Raw genomic sequence first — 20,193 nt, forward strand, 5'->3', positions numbered from 1 at the left:
AAACACTATTGACGTCTAGCTGAGGTAAACACTTTTTAACAAACTGAATGAAATTTTATGGTTTACTGATGTGGTACTTCGATGCCATTTGCTGCAACAATCCAATTAACGTCAAATGACAATTCGTCATATACAGAAAGCTAGTCGTGGAAGTCCTCACTGTGTCATTCACAGCAGCCTGAGTCCCATTTGAAACACAAAAACATGACGTAATCGAATCTTCTTTGGAAGCACTTTCACACTTACGAATAGTGAATGTGATTTACTCGTAAATTTAACTGAAATTCTATTTCGTCCTGTAACGCTTATGCTATATTTTACATATCCATTATTTTGTGTGAAAATATAGTGTAACCTCACAAACCTTGAGTGGAGTGACGTTGTGGTGTTTTTCCGGCACCCGTATACGGCCACATTTCAGCGCACCTGTTGACTGGTGAAAACAGTGTTCAGGTCTTTTCGAATTTTGAAATAGTGTTGAATGTAAGCTGATAAATCAAAGGAATGAGTAACTGTAAAGTCCGTAAGAACAAGGTAATATAAATAACTGTCTGTATTTATGAATGCTATGGATTTTCAGAATAATGTTCATTGAATGAAGTCCACGAGAGCCAGTGAGAGACGACGAATGGCAAAGCCAACGGCGCTGTGCCTTTCTCGTGGAAAAGCCGCTTGTTATCGGGCGTCACCGACAAGCCAGTGAGCAGAGGTCCGTTGTGCGTGACTGATGTATAACGGATGCTGATTTAAAGGCCAGTGGGGCAGCGAAGTTTTGGATGTTGAAGCCTTTCTTAGTGACGACTCTACAAAACGGTAAATTCCGTTCTGTGCGTGTTACATTGGCCAGAACGGAATGAGTCACCTCGGCGCTGGAAGACAGGGAAACGTTATTGGAGACGTCTGTGGTGCGAGTACTGAGGCAGTCTTAGTAGTAACGAGGTCGTGTCTCTAAAATCCGGGTTACGGCGACTGCCTACCACGCTAAAAACCTGTTGACCGTTCAAAGTGACCTCTGGCACCGCAAAGGACGCAACAAGAACTATGATGACGTGTTTAATATTAATGACATTCAGACGGAACCTGGTTTCTACTTTTGAGTGATGAAATACTGGAGTCGGATGGGCTGCAGCGTCCCAGACTATCACCAGTTAATGACATTTTAAAGACCTCGTTATTGGATCGGTATTATTCCTGAAATCTGAAAGAATCTGGGATTTTTCTACGAATCGCTTTTCATGAAAGAAGACAGCAGACTTGTCCATCAGTTAGTAATTCCTTTTATTTCATCCGCATACCCTGAAGAATGACAAGTCCAGAAAGGAAAGTGTAAGGAAACTGTGGAATTCAGGACGCTGCTGAAGTCATGGAACAGCAGAGTGGATCCAACGATCGCTAAGGAAAGCAGTACAGTCACAGCACCGTAAGAGGAGCTAGAACAAGTTCCCGTGAATTAGAAGTTTGTGTTTTGAATTCACATAAAGAGGCATGATTTTAGTAATGGTACATTTTTGCTACCTTAACACGAGTTAGATATTTCAATTCAGTAATCATTTTAGACAACGTTTTGCAATCAACATCGTAATATTTGTGCGATGCAAATTGTGGACCAGGTTAACTGCTACCAAAACGCTAGAATGACAGAACCATTAACATACTTTTTAATCTGAATAGCACAGAATTGTCTTTTGCTGAACTGTACTAATCTTTGGCTTGTAAATGCACAATGAACCAGAGTTTCTGCAGTTTGGCCACCGCCTTTCCGGCGTTGTGGTCATTCTTGTCTGTCTGGGTGAATTTGAGTACGTGGTTGCACTGCAATTTCTACATTTCGTTTCAAGAAGTCAGTATAGTAAACGAACGAAGTTTGCTGCCACCAAAGCGGTGCACAGCGCGTGGATGGAGTGGAGAGGGCGCGGCGAAGGCGGGGTGGGGTGGGGGCATATACCGACAGCCCAGAGGCCCTTCTGCAGCTGGGGCCAACTTGGAGTAACTGCTGGCGTGGTAGCAGAATCTGAAGCTGCTAATTGGCTTATCTCCAAACTGAAAAAATATTTAAACTGAAGAACCATATCGATTAAAGAAACTGAGGGATTTCTTTCCTCTGACACAGCACCAACACCTTGACATGGTTAGCGACAGAGAAGGTTTCAGTAGATATAGTGATATAATCTGGGCTTAACCAACAATAAACTTCGAATCATCAGTATCCGATTAGAGAGCTTGTAGGCACAAGCGGCCACCATGATTACATGATCTAAGAATTAGACTACTTATCTGCATCAATAAACCAAGATTAAGGAGGATACATGCTATCTCGATCATTTTGGGACAAATTGAAATATGTGATAGTGGGTCCACAACCGATTTTGTTGAGGCAGGATAGTCGGAAATGCATTTTTTATTGTGTTATGAACATACACAATGTACATCGCGTAAAAACAACATAGCGCATAGTAATTGTCGTAGGGTAAACAGGTCCTGCGCCATTTGTTTGTACTGGTGCATACATTCAGGGGCAATCGTATAATCAGGGACAGACCTACTGTTCTGTTAGCTGAATAATCACTCCTTCTGACAAATCTCCCCCCACTCGTCCCCCTCCTTCCCCACACCTCTCGTAAATCCCGACATACCCCCCTCCCCACACACACTCACATTTTTTTATATCAAATTAAGTGACTAATTAATTAAATTGATCAATTAAATATCCCCATCCCCTTTTGGGAAATTTTCCAACCCTCCTCCCTATCTGGACATTGACAGCAAAAGGTTCAGTCTGTGCTGAGCTGCTGGAGGGGAAGTAGTTTATTTCCTTTATTTTGGGTGCTACCCTGTTGGAAAATGGCGGGAGAAGCTCAGTCCCTCCCCTCGCATCCCATCCTCTACCCTCCCCACCCCCCACCTTAAAAGAAGACAAGAAACGCTCCGTCTGTGCTGAGCTGTTGGACTGGAAGGTCCAAGTACTACCTTGTCCAGTAACTACGTACATGTTCTCATTATGTAATTACACTGCTACAGATTGGATATGCTGTCTTGCTGGAAAATTCTCGTCTGTGCTCACCTTGATGTGCAGTGGTCGACTGCAATAGGGCATAACCCCATCACCAGTGGATGTCCCACACCCCCATCCCTTATGCCCTCCCTCCCCCATCCCTTCCAGAAAGAATTGGTGGGAAATATCAATTTCGCATGTAAATCTATATCCTCCTTATGAATGGACATAATTTTCCACATAAAACCTTCCAACCTCTTACAGCTACCGATGCACTGAAATCGCAATTTTCCACATCAAATCTATACCTTCCCCACCCCTTCTGATTGGGCATAGTCCCCCATCGTTTTCTTTGCACATGCTGGAACACTCACCACAGTTACTTCACACTCCAACACGCACACATTTCACACAAGTAGCCCAATTATCGTATATATGTGTGTAGTATCCGCAAAAATTATGTTATGTCCACCCTCACACTGGCAGGTGGGTCGATTGTCCTTAGTTATAAGAAATTATTCAACATTTAGGTCTTCCACACTACTTCGTTTCATCGGTGCTCAGACCTCATCGTTGGCATGGTTGTCCGTTGACCGGGATGCCATCTTCCGCGCAGAACACGATCTAACGGACATTTGGTTGACAGTTTGAATGATTATATCGTGAATTCGACATAGGACGGGGAAATAACGGTTTGTTACGTTAATTTTGGACACTACTGTATTTGTCGAGGAATAAAGGGCGTACTTACAATTAAAAAGCCCTCGCATCTTTTATGTTACGTACATTCTTGCACGATAGTCGGTGTATGCCAGAGTGGGAAGAACTGGCACAATTAATGTAGGAAGTGTAACGTGGAAGGTATCAGCTAATTTCTGCGAAAACATCATCTCAGCACACCGGGCGTCTCATGCCCACGAGATGTCTCGGTTTCGTCACTGCTTCGAAATGATTTAACATACAGATCTTCCAGCGAATCAGAATCGAGAACAGACTGTAGATTTCTCTTGGGATCTCATAAATAAATAGATTCGTTTCACCATGAGTGCAACGTCATCATACATTGACGTGAGAGGCAGTGGTTACTGATATACATATTTCTATTCACACTCTGTCCATCGTATCATTGGAATGATCTACAGTTCAGTGGGTGCGTATATTGGAGTCCGGTAAAGCTAATAATTCGGTCTACGATACTGTTGTCAATGACAGATGAGAAAATTGCAGAGATACGAACTGTATAACAATCATTTTTATCGTATTTTTCCTCAGTTTTATGTATTTCCCACCAATTTTGCAATTTTACCATGTTTTTACGTAATCTCAACTCGTTTTACCCAGTACTCGAGTTCTAAACCATTGCTCTCAAAAACTTCTTACGTCAACCGTCTCATCGCGTCGATATCGTGACGCTATCAGCCAATAACACTGCAGCATGGGTTTCACTTCCTTTATCATTGCTGAACCACCACCTCCATTACTTTGCGCGTGCTGTATGCACGTGGACATGTAAACGCTGTCAAACTGCTCACATCAGGTGATACAAATTCTGATTTGTAATGTGGGAAATAGCCAGCACCAGAGAGCATGTGCAGGAACTACGTTCCTTAGCCTAAACACTTTATAAATTCGATAAAATGTTGATTGGCAATCTCCCCCTGTGTTGATGGGAATCACAAAGTATTCTCGCATTCACAGGATAAAATCTGATACTGAAAGATCTCACCAACACCTTTGATGATTAACACCACAACAGACGAATCATTCCCACAGCAGCGCTCCGTCCTTTGTTTCGAAACGAGCTGCCCGTATCAGCTGATGATCCTGAACAAAACTCTAGATGGCCTGTCTCTATGCACCTCATAACTCTTCCTCTCTCTTCAACCAAAACTCCCTGCACCAGTATCTCTGATTTAATTTGGAACTGACGAGAAGTAGGAGAGTTCTATACCCGCCGCATTTGACGTCTCTTGAAGGAACAGAACGAGCTGAGTTCCACGTAATCAATGCACTTTCATATTTTGTTTTCGGAAGGATGTGGCCCAAACTCGCACAACAGACAGACGCTAATGATATAGACCGGTATTATTCTCATTCCAATACTGTAACTGCTGTTCTGCAAAGACCGTTATGTACCAATCTTACTCACATCTTCCATCCAATTACACACAATCTCTGTAAATACGTGCATGCTGAGGAAGTTATCACTACTCGTTGGTGTATACCAGATACGAGCCTCATACATTTGAGGATGTTATGGTGATATAACAGGCGATTAAGGAGAAGAAGAGGAAACATATGATCTATGTATGATTGAGTTCCATATGGAAGGAGTTTGCAACATTTTACGTAAGTCACTTGTGCTATCAATTCTGTATTATTGTTGCAATGCATATATTCCATACCAATAAGACACTGGAAAGAGAGAAATGATTGTAGAACACAAATACACACTACCAAGGCTACATGGTTCTGCGCTTAAACATCACATAATGTTAAAGCAGGGTGGTTTCCGATTTATTAGTCAAGTGGAATAAAATGCTGTTAATAGTCCAATGCAGGAAACATATTTCCAACACCTGACACACATTCACCTTTCAGGTTTGTGGTTTTAATGCAGTGGCTAGTATAACCCGACTGAAAGGGGTGATAGATTCATTTTGAAAACATCTGCACAATATACCAATGCAAGGGTTCACCTGGATCTGCTATAGCGTACAAACAGGGCAGGTGATATGGCTGTAACACCATGTACATACAGAACATCCTCTCATAGGCCCCCCTAAGCGGATCCTCACTATCGACTGCGCTGTTTATTACAACCCACAGACAATATCGGTGACGTCTTTCCAACCCTTTCGTCTGCGGGAGTGCTGTTGATTATCACATAGTACCGGACACGTGTACTTTAGAACACTTGTTTGTGAATCTTAGCGGGATGCACCACCTTCCGGAAGTGCTGACTGAAAATACCAGCAGTCTCGTCCCGAATCTGATGGACTGGAAGACCAAAATGTTAAATAATTTCCTAGAATTGAGGGCAATGACGATACCTAGCCAGTGTGATTGTGATACCATAATTTTTCCCCTCTATATCCACATAAACAATAATCGCACTGCTTGTCTGAAGTGTGTATGTGTTGGAGTGTAACGTTACTGTGGTCGGTGTTCCGACGTGTGAAAAGAAAATAGAGCGGATGGGATTACGTTCGGTTCTAAGCGGAATATAAATCAGACGTGAAAAACTGCGATATCAAAGCATCGATAGCTGTAAGGGGTATAAGAGATTTTACAAGGAAAATAATGTCCAATCTTGAGGAGGATCTAGATTTATATGTGAAATTGATATTTCCAGAGCCACAGTCGTAACAGTCGTAAGGGGGGGGGGGGGGGGGGAGATATTTCCAGTACTTAGCTCACTGTCGAAGTCACCAGACTGGTGCAGCAGTCGTAATTTTTAATTGTAATTAAACTTATAAAAATGTGGACTGCTTGGCGTCTGGGCACATGGCGGGGGTAGCTGGTAGCCAGAACATACGGACATTTCTGGCTTAACGCCCAGCCACCGCTGAGGCACACTGGTCAGGTGGGGTAGGAGTGTGCAGTTGGCCTAAATGTGTCACCCTCTGGTTGGGTGAATAGTTTATGTTGGACAGACTCCGCAATCGCGTGTGTTGCAAGGCAAGTATTCTCCGATTTTCACGTAAAAATATGAGGATATTCAATATGGCGAGTGTCTGCACTGGACAATCAGTCGCATCCCTCCCCTCCCCCACGTAAATTTATCTATTGACGGCTAGGCAGAGAAGGCGGCACTCTCTCCTACTTCTGAGCATCTGGAATGGTCAGTGTGTCGATGCTAGGAGATGAGCGCGCAGCTGCCAATATGGCCAACATGAGATGGTGGGCTACTGAAGTTTCCTCAATCTCCAACATTAATGTTACAGCTACTATGGAATGTGTCATGATTTAAGTGCATGTATTCACATAGTGCCCTGTCCATGCAGTGATGGCTGCTGTGTGTGACGTCCAGTCCTTCTCAGTACATCCCAGTGGACTCTGTCTTGCAGCGGAATGGTGAAGTAGTATTTGTTTAAATAAAGGTAATTTGTTGTTGTTACACGCAGTACACCATTTTCTCTTCTTATTCTTCCTGATATAGCTTGGGAACTCTATAGTGCTTTAAAACGAAATTAGCACACTTGTGTGTGGTCGGGAATTACACAGCGGTATGGATTCCTGCCGATATTTGAAACTACAGCTATCATTTTATACAGCATTGCTTCCAGTCATGACGTCAAATTCCCGATTGATCAATTAATTGTTTCCGACAGTGGTATTGTGAGCACACTCCAGTCAAACCCCTGTGCTGTCACTTGCAAATTGTTTGAGGACATAGCGCAGTTTAACTGAAACTTGAAATTCTCACTATCATTTTCAGCTACCTCCAATGTAACGGATTTACCACCATACTACGTAACTGTGACAGCATCCACTAAGAAGATGAAACGAAAATAAAGAAGAGGGAAGAGTAGGGTTGGGTAATGATTTTGGTTTGTGAGGCGCAAAACTGCGCTGTCATCAGCGCCTGTACAAAGTATCAATTTTTTACACACTCCATTTTTCTTACACAGTCAAATCTAGCGAGTGTCACGAATGATCATGATGATGAAATGATGAGGACAACACTAACACCCAGCCCCTGGGCAGAGAAAATCCCCAACCCAGACGGGAACTCGGGACCCTGTGATCCAAAGACAGCAACGCTAGCCACTAGACCACGAGCTGCGGACGAGTAGGGTTGGGAAACCAGGCAGTTGTGGGGTGGAAGCCCAGATAGCCACGGATTTTTCCGCCAAATTTGTCAGTCCTAAGAATGAATGAGCAAATGGAGAGCTGTGGATTTACCAGGTACCCACTACTTCCTTCAAAACAAAAGAGGGGCCAGTTTGGTTTCCAGTGGCATGCGACAGGTGCTCGCTGGGCAGGATGTAGCCACTTGAGAGAGAGAGAGAGAGAGAGAGAGAGAGAGAGCATATGTTGCGACAGGAATTTCCCAGATATCAATATCAAAGAGTTGCCTTGCCACCATCTGATGCTCTGTCTGACAGGAAGCAGCCAGAGCGGCGAGGGGGTGAGGATTGTGAACTAACTCAGTCAGTATCTGCAAAGAAGGATGAGCACATAGAGCAGCTGCTTCCAATGACCTGGTGCATAAGGTGTGTGCTTGGAAGCAAAACAGGAATCGAGTCTGGTGTCAAATATCAAATGAAGCCGACATCCGTTATCAGGCTTTCGTCCTTCGAAAGAGGGCTGGTGCCGCAGTCCAGCGCTCTGGACTCAAAGGGCTGCCAGTGATCTGCTGCGTGTGGTGCAGTGCGGCGCACGTGAAGACGTGAAAAGAACGTTATTCACCAGATAGGTTTACTGCAGTTTGTAAATGTGTGATTACGTGTAGTGAGTGTTTTATGTTGATTGCGATTTCATGACGGTATTCCTAGCATGACTTGGAGAAATCAGACTATTCAAGTATTTAATTACTTCTTTTTGAGGTATTTTACAAGACCTGCATCTTGCAAAATTAAATAAACGGCAGAGAATGATGTGTTTTTCTTGCCAATAAAGAGATCCAACACCTGAAAACTGGTATTCAAACCGAATTTTATAAATAAACAATATATTACTAAGCCTTCTGCAATGTAGCTGAAGTTCTTGTCGTGGGATCCTGCAGACCACCAGCTCAGCACAGACTGAGCGATTTTTCCAGCCAGTTTTTACTGAGTGGGGTGAGGAGGGGTGGTACGAGAGGTGAGGAAGATGGACGTCCTCTGGTGGTGGCATTGTGCACTATCTGAGTCGAGGCGCACGTCAAGGTAATCACACACACAAAAATTTTCGAACAAGACAACACATCCAAGCTGCAGCAGTGTAATTACATAATTAGGACATGTAGTTCTTGCGCAACATAATCCTTGCATAGTCCTACAGCTCAGCACAGACTGTATTTCTCATCATTTTCCAAATGGGGAGGGGAGAGAAAGGGAGGAGAGGGACTGAGCTCTTCCCGCCAAGTTTTTGTCGCCAATTTCCAGATGGAGGAGAGGATGGGGGAATTTGGGGATGAAGGAGGAGGGCTGGGCGTAATTAATTGATCGATTTAATTAGTTAGTTAATTAATTTGATATAAAAATTGTGCTTGTATCGATGAGAGAGGGGGGGGGGGTGTTGGGGATTTCCCAGATGAGTGGGATCAATATGAAAGAGCAGGAACTTATTGATAAGAGGAGTGTGAGTGATGAACGGAAGAGAGATGATCCACTGGGAACAAAAGCGGAACAAGATTATATGGATGAAAGTCATGGTGAGGTAAGAGGAGAACCTGGCATGGAAAAAGAAGGAACTAAACAACGAAGACCGGGAGAGAAAGACAGGGACGAACTACATTTGAAGGAATTGGAATATACCAGCTCACCAAGAAAGATACACATGACAGTCATGTTATTGAAGCAGTTATTAGAAGCAATGAAAGCAAACCGACAGCTTTTAGAATCTTAGAAAAATTACCAAATATCTGAGAACAGAAACAGATTCATTGACAAAAAACTGAGAATGTTTGGAATCAGAAATTGAAGTCAACTCGGAATCTCTGAGAGTAAAAGCGAGAACAAGTCCCTGAGATCAGAAATGATGAAAATGATTTTTTGAGGGAGTACGTAAGTGAAATGGATTTTGGATTCAGGTTCAATAATGATGTCAGACCCCCTTAAAGCATAATAAAGGTGGAGTGGAAAGTGAGACGAACTTAAGTAATAAAAGGTGTAGTAATAAGGTGAAGAAGAAAGTTGTAGGGAAAAACCAGGGAGAAAAAGAAAAAAAGTTAGAAATAGTGAAAGATAGAAGAAAATTAACCCTAAGACGGAGGCTTTCGATGCAGGAATCGATTCTTCAGTACTGCAAATACGAACAAACAAAGAAGATATGGTAAAGTCAGAAAACGAATGTCCAAGGAAGTGTTAGTACAAATGAGAGTGAATACGAGGGAAAGGCAAAGAGACCAAAAGGAAAATGATGCAGACAGCGATTACGACACTGGGGATGAGTCAGATGAGTTAGAATGAGATAAGAATTCTAACGATGACGATGGGAAAGGAGTCTAGTAATGGTGAGGGCACAGATAAGAAGGGACCACGGCCGTTGGTTCAAATTAGGAAGATAAGATAAGCGTGTTTTACGAAAGGAAGGATGTAACAGAACATACCAAAGGTTTCAACAGCGAGAGGGGACGGAAGAGTCTTAGAGACTGTTATCATCACTGGAAATGTGCTTAATTACATGTTGTAGAGGAAAGAAGAAAGAAGCCATCGGATAAACGGTTGATAGTGTCGTCGGCAGGTGATGATTCACCTTGTAAGCATAAGGAATAAAAGGTCAGGGAGTTCACAACCTAAGTGAAGACGTGTGTGGTGCCACATCTTCCAAAGCGGTTTGTAGTTTTGTATCATTTTTCCTTTTTCAGGCTGCTATCTTTTAATTCTATTATCGTTCTCTAAGTATGTTAGTAGTCTTTTACTGTAGAAACTGTTTCCAAAACTGACATGAGGGTAACCAGAAGGGGAATAATTGTATTAATAAAAATAGACAGGGATTAAAAAGGAGACGACAAGCACCAAGGTAATGGTTTGGCTAAAAGAGAGAAAGTCAGAAAGAGAGTAAGGTGTGATTGAAAATACTAGAAGTGGATAAGCAAAAAATCGGCAATTTATAATGAAAAAATAAAAAAGAACCTTATCAGTGAAAGAGCCCCTTAAAGTATAATAAAGGTGAAGTAGAATGTGAGAGGTGCTTAAGTAGTAAAAGGTGTAGTAATAAGATGAAGAATAAAGCTATAGAGGAAAACTAGGGAGAAAGAGGACAGAAGTTAGAAATAGTGAAAGTGTGAAGAATTAAAAGAAGCAAAAAGGTGAATTAAATGTAGAAGAGAAGTGGGAAATTACGATAGAATCCATGTGGCTAACGAGAGCTAATCGAAAGAAGGACTTGAGTTGTACAGGTAAAATTAAAGGCAAAGGAATACTAGAGGTTTCATAGGGAAAAGTAAAAAAGAATCACAAAGAATAGCTTTCAGAATGGTGGTGCAATGGGAATAATAAAATGAGTAACCAGAAAGGTTTATGGAGACTAACCACTGAGTAGATAACCATTAACAAACATCGTTGAATATACACAGTTAAGCGAATGCTAGAAGAGTTTCACCAAATGCAGAGTGAACTAATCTCAGAAGCCAACCCATATTATACTTTCGCATCGAGAAATTACGGAACGAACAAATATCTTAAGTAGAAGTCCGAAAATACTTACTTCATACAAGCATTCCGCGGGGAAGAATAGCAAATAATGGCTAATCCAAAGTGCAGGAGTGGGGCATGGCCAGTTTAATCTGATGCCAGCATTTAGAGGTATGACCGAAAGAATAGCGGAATGTTAACATTTTGTCGGTAAAATTCTGTTACAGTGTTATGACTGAAATTATTTTACGACGACTAGGCTGTTAATCGGCGACTGGCTTTGTGTACAAATGCTATGATGAATAAAGAGCCCATTTCGACGTTGTGCAGTCAGTGTAACGGGCTACATTCTTTAGACTAAAGAGATCGTTACTAGATTAAATGCTAAATGCAACATCAAACTCTGAATTTCTATTCTTTTTTTTCCTTTCTTCAAACTTAGACTTTATCGGTTCACACTACATTCAGTGCAGGGTTCATCTTTTACAAATCATTTAAGGTTTAACAAGACATTTTCAGAGTAAGTTAGTGTAGAAGATGAACAGTATAAGTTCGAAAACAATAACCTAGCGATAAGGTCAAAGTAGCAGTCTGACATGGTAAATAACTGAGTAAAACAATGAGGTGTATATCACTGTGACAGGAGTAGAAACTGTAGCGATATTCCCACTGTGCTAAAAGAGTAAGAATGGACAGATGGAGAGATTAGGGCGTGTATCCCGTCGTGATAGATAAATAAGATAAAATGGACTATTGCAGAGCTTACAATGATAGGAGGTAGAGACTAAGGCGCAAATTTTTTAAGTTGCTGACTTTCATGTATAGTTTCATCTAGAATACTTTCCTCACTGAAAACAAATGTTCCTAATCGAGACACACATTATATTAATGTATTCTAATATAATCGGCTAAAGTATAATATATGGTTGTGCGAAGTGTACGCAATCAGTTGAGGTACCTGGCGAGGCTGACCCTGGCCCTCTGTCCGCCGCTGAGGGTGATGCCCTTCTCGCCCACCAGCGTCTGGTCGCCGTACGGCAGCAGCTCAAAGTCCTTGGACAGGGCGCACGCCTCCACCACGCGCTGGTACTTCTTCCGGTCGTACGGCTGTCCGAACAGGATGTTCTGCCGCACGCTGCCCACGAATATCCACGGCTCCTGGCTCGCGTACGACACATTCCCGCCAATCCTCAGGCTTCCAGACGACGGAGACAACTCGTTTATCAGTAGGTATAACAGGGAGCTCTGCGGAAGTGATATGAAACAAAATATGCAGTGACTATATTATTTCGGATTTCAGGGCCGCTGAAAGAATTGCTATACCCTGAAAGTGTTATGGATTCTTGAGTCGGCATGTTTAAAATTTTATCCATTATTTCCGAAATAACTGAAATCTAAGTACAAATGAATTCCACCTTTAATCACTAATTATTTTAAATCATGCATGATGTCGTTACACAAACTATGGATTATGTTCAGATATTGTTTCTACAGCATCAATATACATCTTTTCATATGATATATTATCTATTGTATAGCAGTCTAAATTACTGGGCTTTCGTGGCCAGAAGTCAGGTAAGGGGGATACGAGAACAATTTTAATTTATTCAAGATGGTGGACCATCCCGCCCCCCTCCCCCACCCTGCACCTGGTGTAGATGTGTCACTAGATGACATCATGGATTCCCCCCACCCTCCCCCTTCCAATTTTCCAACCTATCCGTTCGCCTCTTTGTCAAGATGTCATCATGTAACACTGCCTGTTGCTACGGTCGCAGGTTCGAATCCCGCCTCAGACGTGGATGTGTGTGATGTCCTTAGGTCAGTTAGGTTTAAGTAGTTCTATGTCTAGGGGACCGATGACCTCAGATGTAAAGTCTCATAGTGTTTAGAGCCATTTGAACCATTTTATAACACCGACATGGAATCTTCAGCATCTTCAAACTGCATCGGCAGCATGATTGGCAGGGGGAAATATCTGAGGCAGTACTTGCAAGAATTGCTATGTCAGTATGTATTTTCATAGCAAGTGTTTGTGTGTTTGCTACTCTGAGTCTTGAGATTTCGATGAACATTTACGTTATTGCATTCCTCTGAGTCTTCAGATCCATAAAACAATTTTATAGGCAAGAGTTCATAAAATCACTGTGTTTAGGTTTCAAAGTATGTTTTCGTTGTTTATAGCATGAGTTTATCAATTCAGTAGTATTCTTTTTCTAGAAAATCGTTTCCTTCTTGTTACAGCATACATTCAGGAAATATTGGCTGACCTCGAGTGGCAGCTGAAGGCTGAGAAAATGCAAACTGACAAGCCTGTACAGGCTCTGGAGCAGCCTCATGAAATAAAAAATTTTCGTAGTTTTCTAATTTGTGTACATGTATAATCTTTTAAATCGATATGTTCTTATCGTTGTAGGTGATTTGGAGGAGGCTGAGGGTAGTGTTAGACCAAACCCTGATAAACCTATCACAGACGTTGAGTAAGTGTATATTTTTTTTGTATTTCTTTCATAGTGCCATAATTTGTTTTTTAAATCTATATGTTGTTACTTTTGTAGGCGATATTGGAGAGCTGGACTGATGGCTCTATGCTGGCCCAGACAAGGAAACACCACAACAAGAGCGAGAGCTGCATTAAGTCCAGTCATCAATGCCCTAATGTGTGGATGAGCTCCCCGATGCCATCGGGGATGTGATGGCATCATAGAGGCAAGCTGACATCATGACTGCTTCAGGTAATTTATGGACCTGTCTTTATTTTTTGTAGCACATGTAATCAGTGTTCTTTCTTTATTTGAGGCAGCAGTAGGGGAGTTTATAACATGTGTACTTACTTTTCGTTATTCTTTCTCAACTGTCTGTGAGCTGACAGCATTCAGTGTGCAATCCACTCTTCCATCCTGGTAGTATGCTGCGGCATGGTTGTCAGCGCAGTTAAAGACGGCATCACCAGAACGCTGTCCTGCGCAGCACATCTCGCCCACCAGAACGAGGCTTGTGGCTTCACAAGCCACAGCCACCTCAGCTGCCAGTGTCCCCACCACTGTCGGTCCCGCCACCACCGCTGCGTAGCACTGCTCTGGCGGCCATGGGCTTCCACCCCTCCAGTTATGCTCCACCAGGCAATTAGGACACCACTACTATAAACAAAGGGCGGGGTATCGACCCCACCGCCACTATGTCACCAGCGCCTTCGCTCCAAAAAATGGCTAGCAGATGTCTACCTCTCTGGCTAAACTTTGCCCAGTGATTAGGACACCACTGCCAACTGGGCCAGAGCCAGGAGTTGCTTACACACCTCATCCCCTCACACACTAGCCGTCTCCACAGTGTGGATGCTCACGCTGGCCAGATGCAGCTGTACCCCAACCTTGGGTGGCCTCTTAGGTACGTGCCCCACGTTCTACATACATTGCTCGATCCCACAGCCAGCTTCACCCACAGGATGCTTGCAGTCCTTGGCTGATAGTCATAGTCCCCATAATAGTGATCCTGGCACTAGCAGCAGTTCCCTCTCGGGCCACATTATAGATGGTCATGAAGTTAGTAACGTAATGCTACAGCTAAACTACAAGGTGATTGATGATCTGTTTGTGGAGAACTTCTCGTTATCTCCAGTGGAGGGGCACAGAGACCACATCGGTTTTCTGAAAGTGTGCCGTCCTGTTCTGGAAACAGAGCTCCACAAAATCATTAATGATCCACAGTACCCCATCATTAACTGCAGCACTGTGCTGTGAACTGGGCTCATGCATTGTAGAGTCGAGCATTGTGTACATCTGCGGATAAAAAAGTATTGTGAATATTTTCAGTCATTGTTATCCATCGAAAAACTTGTGAACATCTACAGCCAGAGGGCTTCTGTGCTCCGAAAATTGTAAATGCACAACCAGTGCTACTGTTGAGTGGACTGTGGTTTTTTTGTGTCATAATTATTATCAGTAGTAATAGTGTGTAAGCGGAAAAGGTGTCTCTGAACTGAAAAATATTATGTGAAAAATAATCAGATTGTATCTGAAAAGCCAAATTGTATCAGTGTCCCGAAAAACAGAATCAGATTTTATCTGTATATCTGTGAGAAATGAATAAATTTCTACTGCATTGTATATATAAAGGATGTGCAAGGCATCCATATGACATTAGTTCTGAAAATGAGCGCCATTAATGAGGTGGAGTTTAAGGTGGAGAATAACACAAATATATGTTTTAGTTACTTAGGACTTTGCCTACTGTGCTGCACATACTGGGTTATGGGAGCAGATGGCATATGACCATCTCCAGTTTCAGATACATTCAGCAGACATGTCTAAAACTGTATCGCCTGTGCTTAGGGAGAACCACAGATGCAGTATGTGATCAAAGCTGTATGCTATATAACTATCAAAGTTTGAGTAGGGTGAAATCAGTAAAATGAGTACACAGAACATATTTATTTACTTCTAATCCAACTGAAAACTAATTTTACATTTTAGTAAGGAGACACAACATTATTTTGTCATCTTTTTGAGCTTATGGAGGGCACGGTATCCATAGTACTCCAAGTCGTTAATATCTGCATACTTTAAGATGTGATACATTCACTTGATCTTCTCCTTTCATATGACGTAGATAATGGTATCTGTGTAGTCAGACAACCGAAACAATACCATATCTTTATAGGGTATGCTATTTCACATCCTCGAAAGGCCTCTGCGATGCAATGCTCGCTAACAATGTCTCTATCACACCAGCATATTATGTGAATTCTACAAATGCGATATCTTTAAATATGAACCGTCTGCATACATTATCACAGAAACTGTGAATGTCTGCAATGATATTCACAGTTTGAGATGCCACTAATTTAAGCACACATGGTTCTATCAACTGCAAATGGTGCAGTGCACTGTCCTGTACCAGTATCCTTCTTACACATTTTGCCTTGGCTTCATTAGCTAATATTCGAAGTACAGCATGACGTTCTGGTAGATCTTTATTTTCTGCATACGCAATGTTGTTTTCCAAACACACCTAGGAGTCCATTATCACAAACATTGATTCCTATCTTTTTTGTTGTGCTATGTTTGATTCTGTTATACAGTGCAATTATTTGTGGGAGGATATTTGTCCATTTGCATGAACAACGAAGATTAAAGTGCATCCACATTTGATCTTTCAGTTTTATGTTCAGATGTTTCACAATACTCGGCTTCAGACGGGTGAATGTTGAGCAGTGTTGTATTCCACAGTGCCCCATCACATTCTTGAAATATCTATTGTAAAACTCTCCATCATAAGCTGTTTGAACATTGTCTGGAAACCGATTCATCCTCATCTGCAGCAATCGCCAATCAGTTGTGCAGCTTCTCCCTCCATTTTTGTTTTCATAGGTAGTGTCCAGCAAGTTTAGAGTATGTGTCAGTGGCCATTATAATATAGTTTAAACCGTTACTCACACGTGAATATTGCGTCATATCTATGAGATTCGCTTGCCATTAGTCATCCAAACCTTTAATCATAACTTGTCTACACGGGTATATTTTACTTGCTTGTTTGAATAGTTCTCGAACTACTGTCTCCATACTTATTCGAAACCCCTGTATCTAAGCTCAGACATTGTGGAAACAACTTCATTCGAATGAGCTGTATTACTGGCAGCAGCTGTTGCCATGAGCATTCATAGCCAATCTATTAGCTCATTGTAGTCGTTACAATATATTTGCTGTGGGTATCAACTGTTCACTCTTTTATGTTGAATTTTAATACTATCACTGCTGCTATGTTCAGATCTAATACAGATTTTGTAATGGTTTTAAATTTCATACTGCTCTGGGTTTTTGGTACTTCTTTTGCTTTTTTACGTACATCTGTCAAACACAGTATTTCACCATTCACTTCAAGATTTTCCCTGCTTAACTTATGGTTTTTCAAGGTCTTGGGAAAATAAGATTCAGTAGGCCTGGTGTTCTCTGGAAATCCCTATCACTGATCTATTTTATGTTACCAGTTAAACTTAAAGACTGTGTATCCAGCATGTATGGTTTTATCATGCTCATACTACATATTCTGTCTATGCTAGCGTCGTTGTGATGGTTAATGAATCCGCAATGGCATCGCCGCCATCACGTTATTTGACTGAGAGCTGCCCAGTAACCAGTAAGAGGTTTGAAGGTTTCTCTTCTTAGTGTCTGATACCACCCCAAATGTGCTAACCTTAGCAACAGTAATTTCTCACTAACGACATTCCTTGCCTCAATGGCTTTATGGTTAGTTGACATCTTGTTACATACTAAGCAGAGTTCTGTGCAGTATACACTTTATACATATCCCGCAAAACTGCGTCGACCTTTACCGTTAAGTTGTTTACTTTCTTTTCAATTAGATTAACCTAGCATTTAATATATTGATCGATATCATAAGGGTGTGACAATAAGTAAGTAGTTCCTTGCATACATTGGCAACTTTACAGTCGAGAGCCTCAATTTTTCAAATCATGTGTAAGCGAATGTTCTGTCTATGTATACCCATCCTCTCACTTTGAGTGCACCATATGTGTGTGAATTCATCCATGGTGTGATGTATACTGATGCAGTCACCTCTTGTCATTTGTGTATATAAAAAGGCAGTATCCTGACTGACTGTCCCACCGACTGACTCATCATCATCCGGCCCAAACCGCTAAGGACGGAAGTTTTAATCTGGAGGTGTGCATCTTTTACTGTAGGCATCTTTTAAGAAGGGATTTTTCGAAATTCCAACCTACAGGGGTGAAATATTGGATGACGGCTTTTTAAAAAAAAAAAAAAGTCTCTATGAAGGCAAACTTGAAACTAGATCTAAGAAATTTGGTATTTGGTTTCTCAGTCAGAAATAAAGATAAACATGTTTTTCGGAAATTTAACCCTAAGGGGGTGAAACAGTGGGTGAAAGCTTTCTTTTTTTTTTAATGTCTTTATCACGCAACTATTAAAGTATTTCTAAAGCTGCATCTATGAATACTGGTATCTGAATTGTTGTTGTTGTGGTCTTCAGTCCTGAGACTGGTTTGATGCAGCTCTCCATTCTACTCTATCCTGTGCAAGCTTCTTCATCTCCCAGTACCTACTGCAACCTACATCCTTCTGAATCTGCTTAGTGTATTCATCTCTTGGTCTCCCTCTACGATTTTTACCCTCCACGCTGCCCTCCAATGCTAAATTTGTGATCCCTTGATGCCTCAAAACATGTCCTACCAACCGATCCCTTCTTCTAGTCAAGTTGTGCCACAAACTTCTCTTCTCCCCAACCCTATTCAATACCTCCTCATTAGTTACGTGATCTACCCACCTTATCTTCAGCATTCTTCTGTAGCTCCACATTTCGAAAGCTTCTATTCTCTTCTTGTCCAAACTGGTTATCGTCCATGTTTCACTTCCATACATAGCTACACTCCATACAAATACTTTCAGAAACGACTTCCTGACACTTAAATCTATACTCGATGTTAACAAATTTCTCTTCTTCAGAAACGATTTCCTTGCCATTGCCAGCCTACATTTTATATCCTCTCTACTTCGACCATCATCAGTTATTTTACTCCCTAAATAGCAAAACTCCTTTACTACTTTAAGTGTCTCATTTCCTAATCTAATCCCCTCAGCATCACCCGATTTACTTTGACTACATTCCATTATCCTAGTTTTGCTTTTGTTGATGTTCATCTTATATCCTCCTTTCAAGACACTGTCCATTCCGTTCAACTGCTCTTCCAAGTCCTTTGCTGTCTCTGACAGAATTACAATGTCATCGGCGAACCTCAAAGTTTTTATTTCTTCTCCATGAATTTTAATACCTACTCCGAATTTTTCTTTTGTTTCCTTTACTGCTTGCTCAATATACAGATTGAATAACATCGGGGAGAGACTACAACCCTGTCTCACTCCTTTCCCAACCACTGCTTCCCTTTCATGCCCCTCGACTCTTATAACTGCCATCTGGTTTCTGTACAAATTGTAAATAGCCTTTCGCTCCCTGTATTTTACCCCTGCCACTTTCAGAGTTTGAAAGAGAGTATTCCAGTTAACGTTGTCAAAAGCATTCTCTAAGTCTACAAATGCTAGAAACGTAGGTTTGCCTTTTCTTAATCTTTCTTCTAAGATAAGTCGTAAGGTTAGTATTGCCTCACGTGTTCCAACATTTCTACGGAATCGAAACTGATCTTCCCCGAGGTCCGCTTCTACCAGTTTTTCCATTCGTCTGTAAAGAATTCGCGTTAGTATTTTGCAGCTGTGACTTATTAAACTGATAGTTCGGTAATTTTCACATCTTTCAACACCTGCTTTCTTTGGGATTGGAATTATTATATTCTTCTTGAAGTCTGTGGGTATTTCGCCTGTCTCATACATCTTGCTCACCAGATGGTAGAGTTTTGTCATGACTGGCTCTCCCAAGGCCATCAGTAGCTCTAATGGAATGTTGTCTACTCCCAGGGCCTTGTTTCGACTCAGGTCTTTCAGTGCTCTGTCAAACTCTTCACGCAGTATCTTATCTCCCATTTCATCTCCATCTACATCCTCTTCCATTTCCATAATATTGTCCTGTAGTACATCGCCCTTGTATAAACCCTCTATATACTCCTTCCACCTTTCTGTCTTCCCTTCTGTGCTTAGAACTGGGTTGCCATCTGAGCTCTTGATATTCATACAAGTGGTTCTCTTTTCTCCAAAGGTCTCTTTAATTTTCCTGTAGTCAGTATCTATCTTACCCCTAGTGAGACAAGCCTCTACATCCTTACATTTGTCCTCTAGCCATCCCTGCTTAGCCATTTTGCACTTCCTGTCGATCTCATTTTGGAGACGTTTGTATTCCTTTTTGCCTGCTTCATTTACTGCATTTTTATATTTTCTCCTTTCATCAATTAAATTCAATACTTCTTCTGTTACCCAAGGATTTCTATTA

General features: G+C 41.7%; 1 protein-coding gene across 1 annotated transcript in view; it reads right to left on the bottom strand.

The window, feature by feature from the left end:
- LOC126456357 (ATP-binding cassette sub-family C member 4-like) overlaps window positions 1-20,193 on the bottom strand; it is a 246,976-nt gene that overhangs the window by 140,924 nt on the left and 85,859 nt on the right. Inside the window, exon 7 of the mRNA XM_050092111.1 lies at window positions 12,236-12,522. Coding sequence (XP_049948068.1) covers window positions 12,236-12,522 — 287 coding nt within the window. The remainder of the gene's footprint in view (window positions 1-12,235; window positions 12,523-20,193) is intronic.

Source organism: Schistocerca serialis, chromosome 2 (genome assembly GCF_023864345.2).
Source record: "Schistocerca serialis cubense isolate TAMUIC-IGC-003099 chromosome 2, iqSchSeri2.2, whole genome shotgun sequence".
Lineage (NCBI taxonomy): Eukaryota > Metazoa > Arthropoda > Insecta > Orthoptera > Acrididae > Schistocerca > Schistocerca serialis.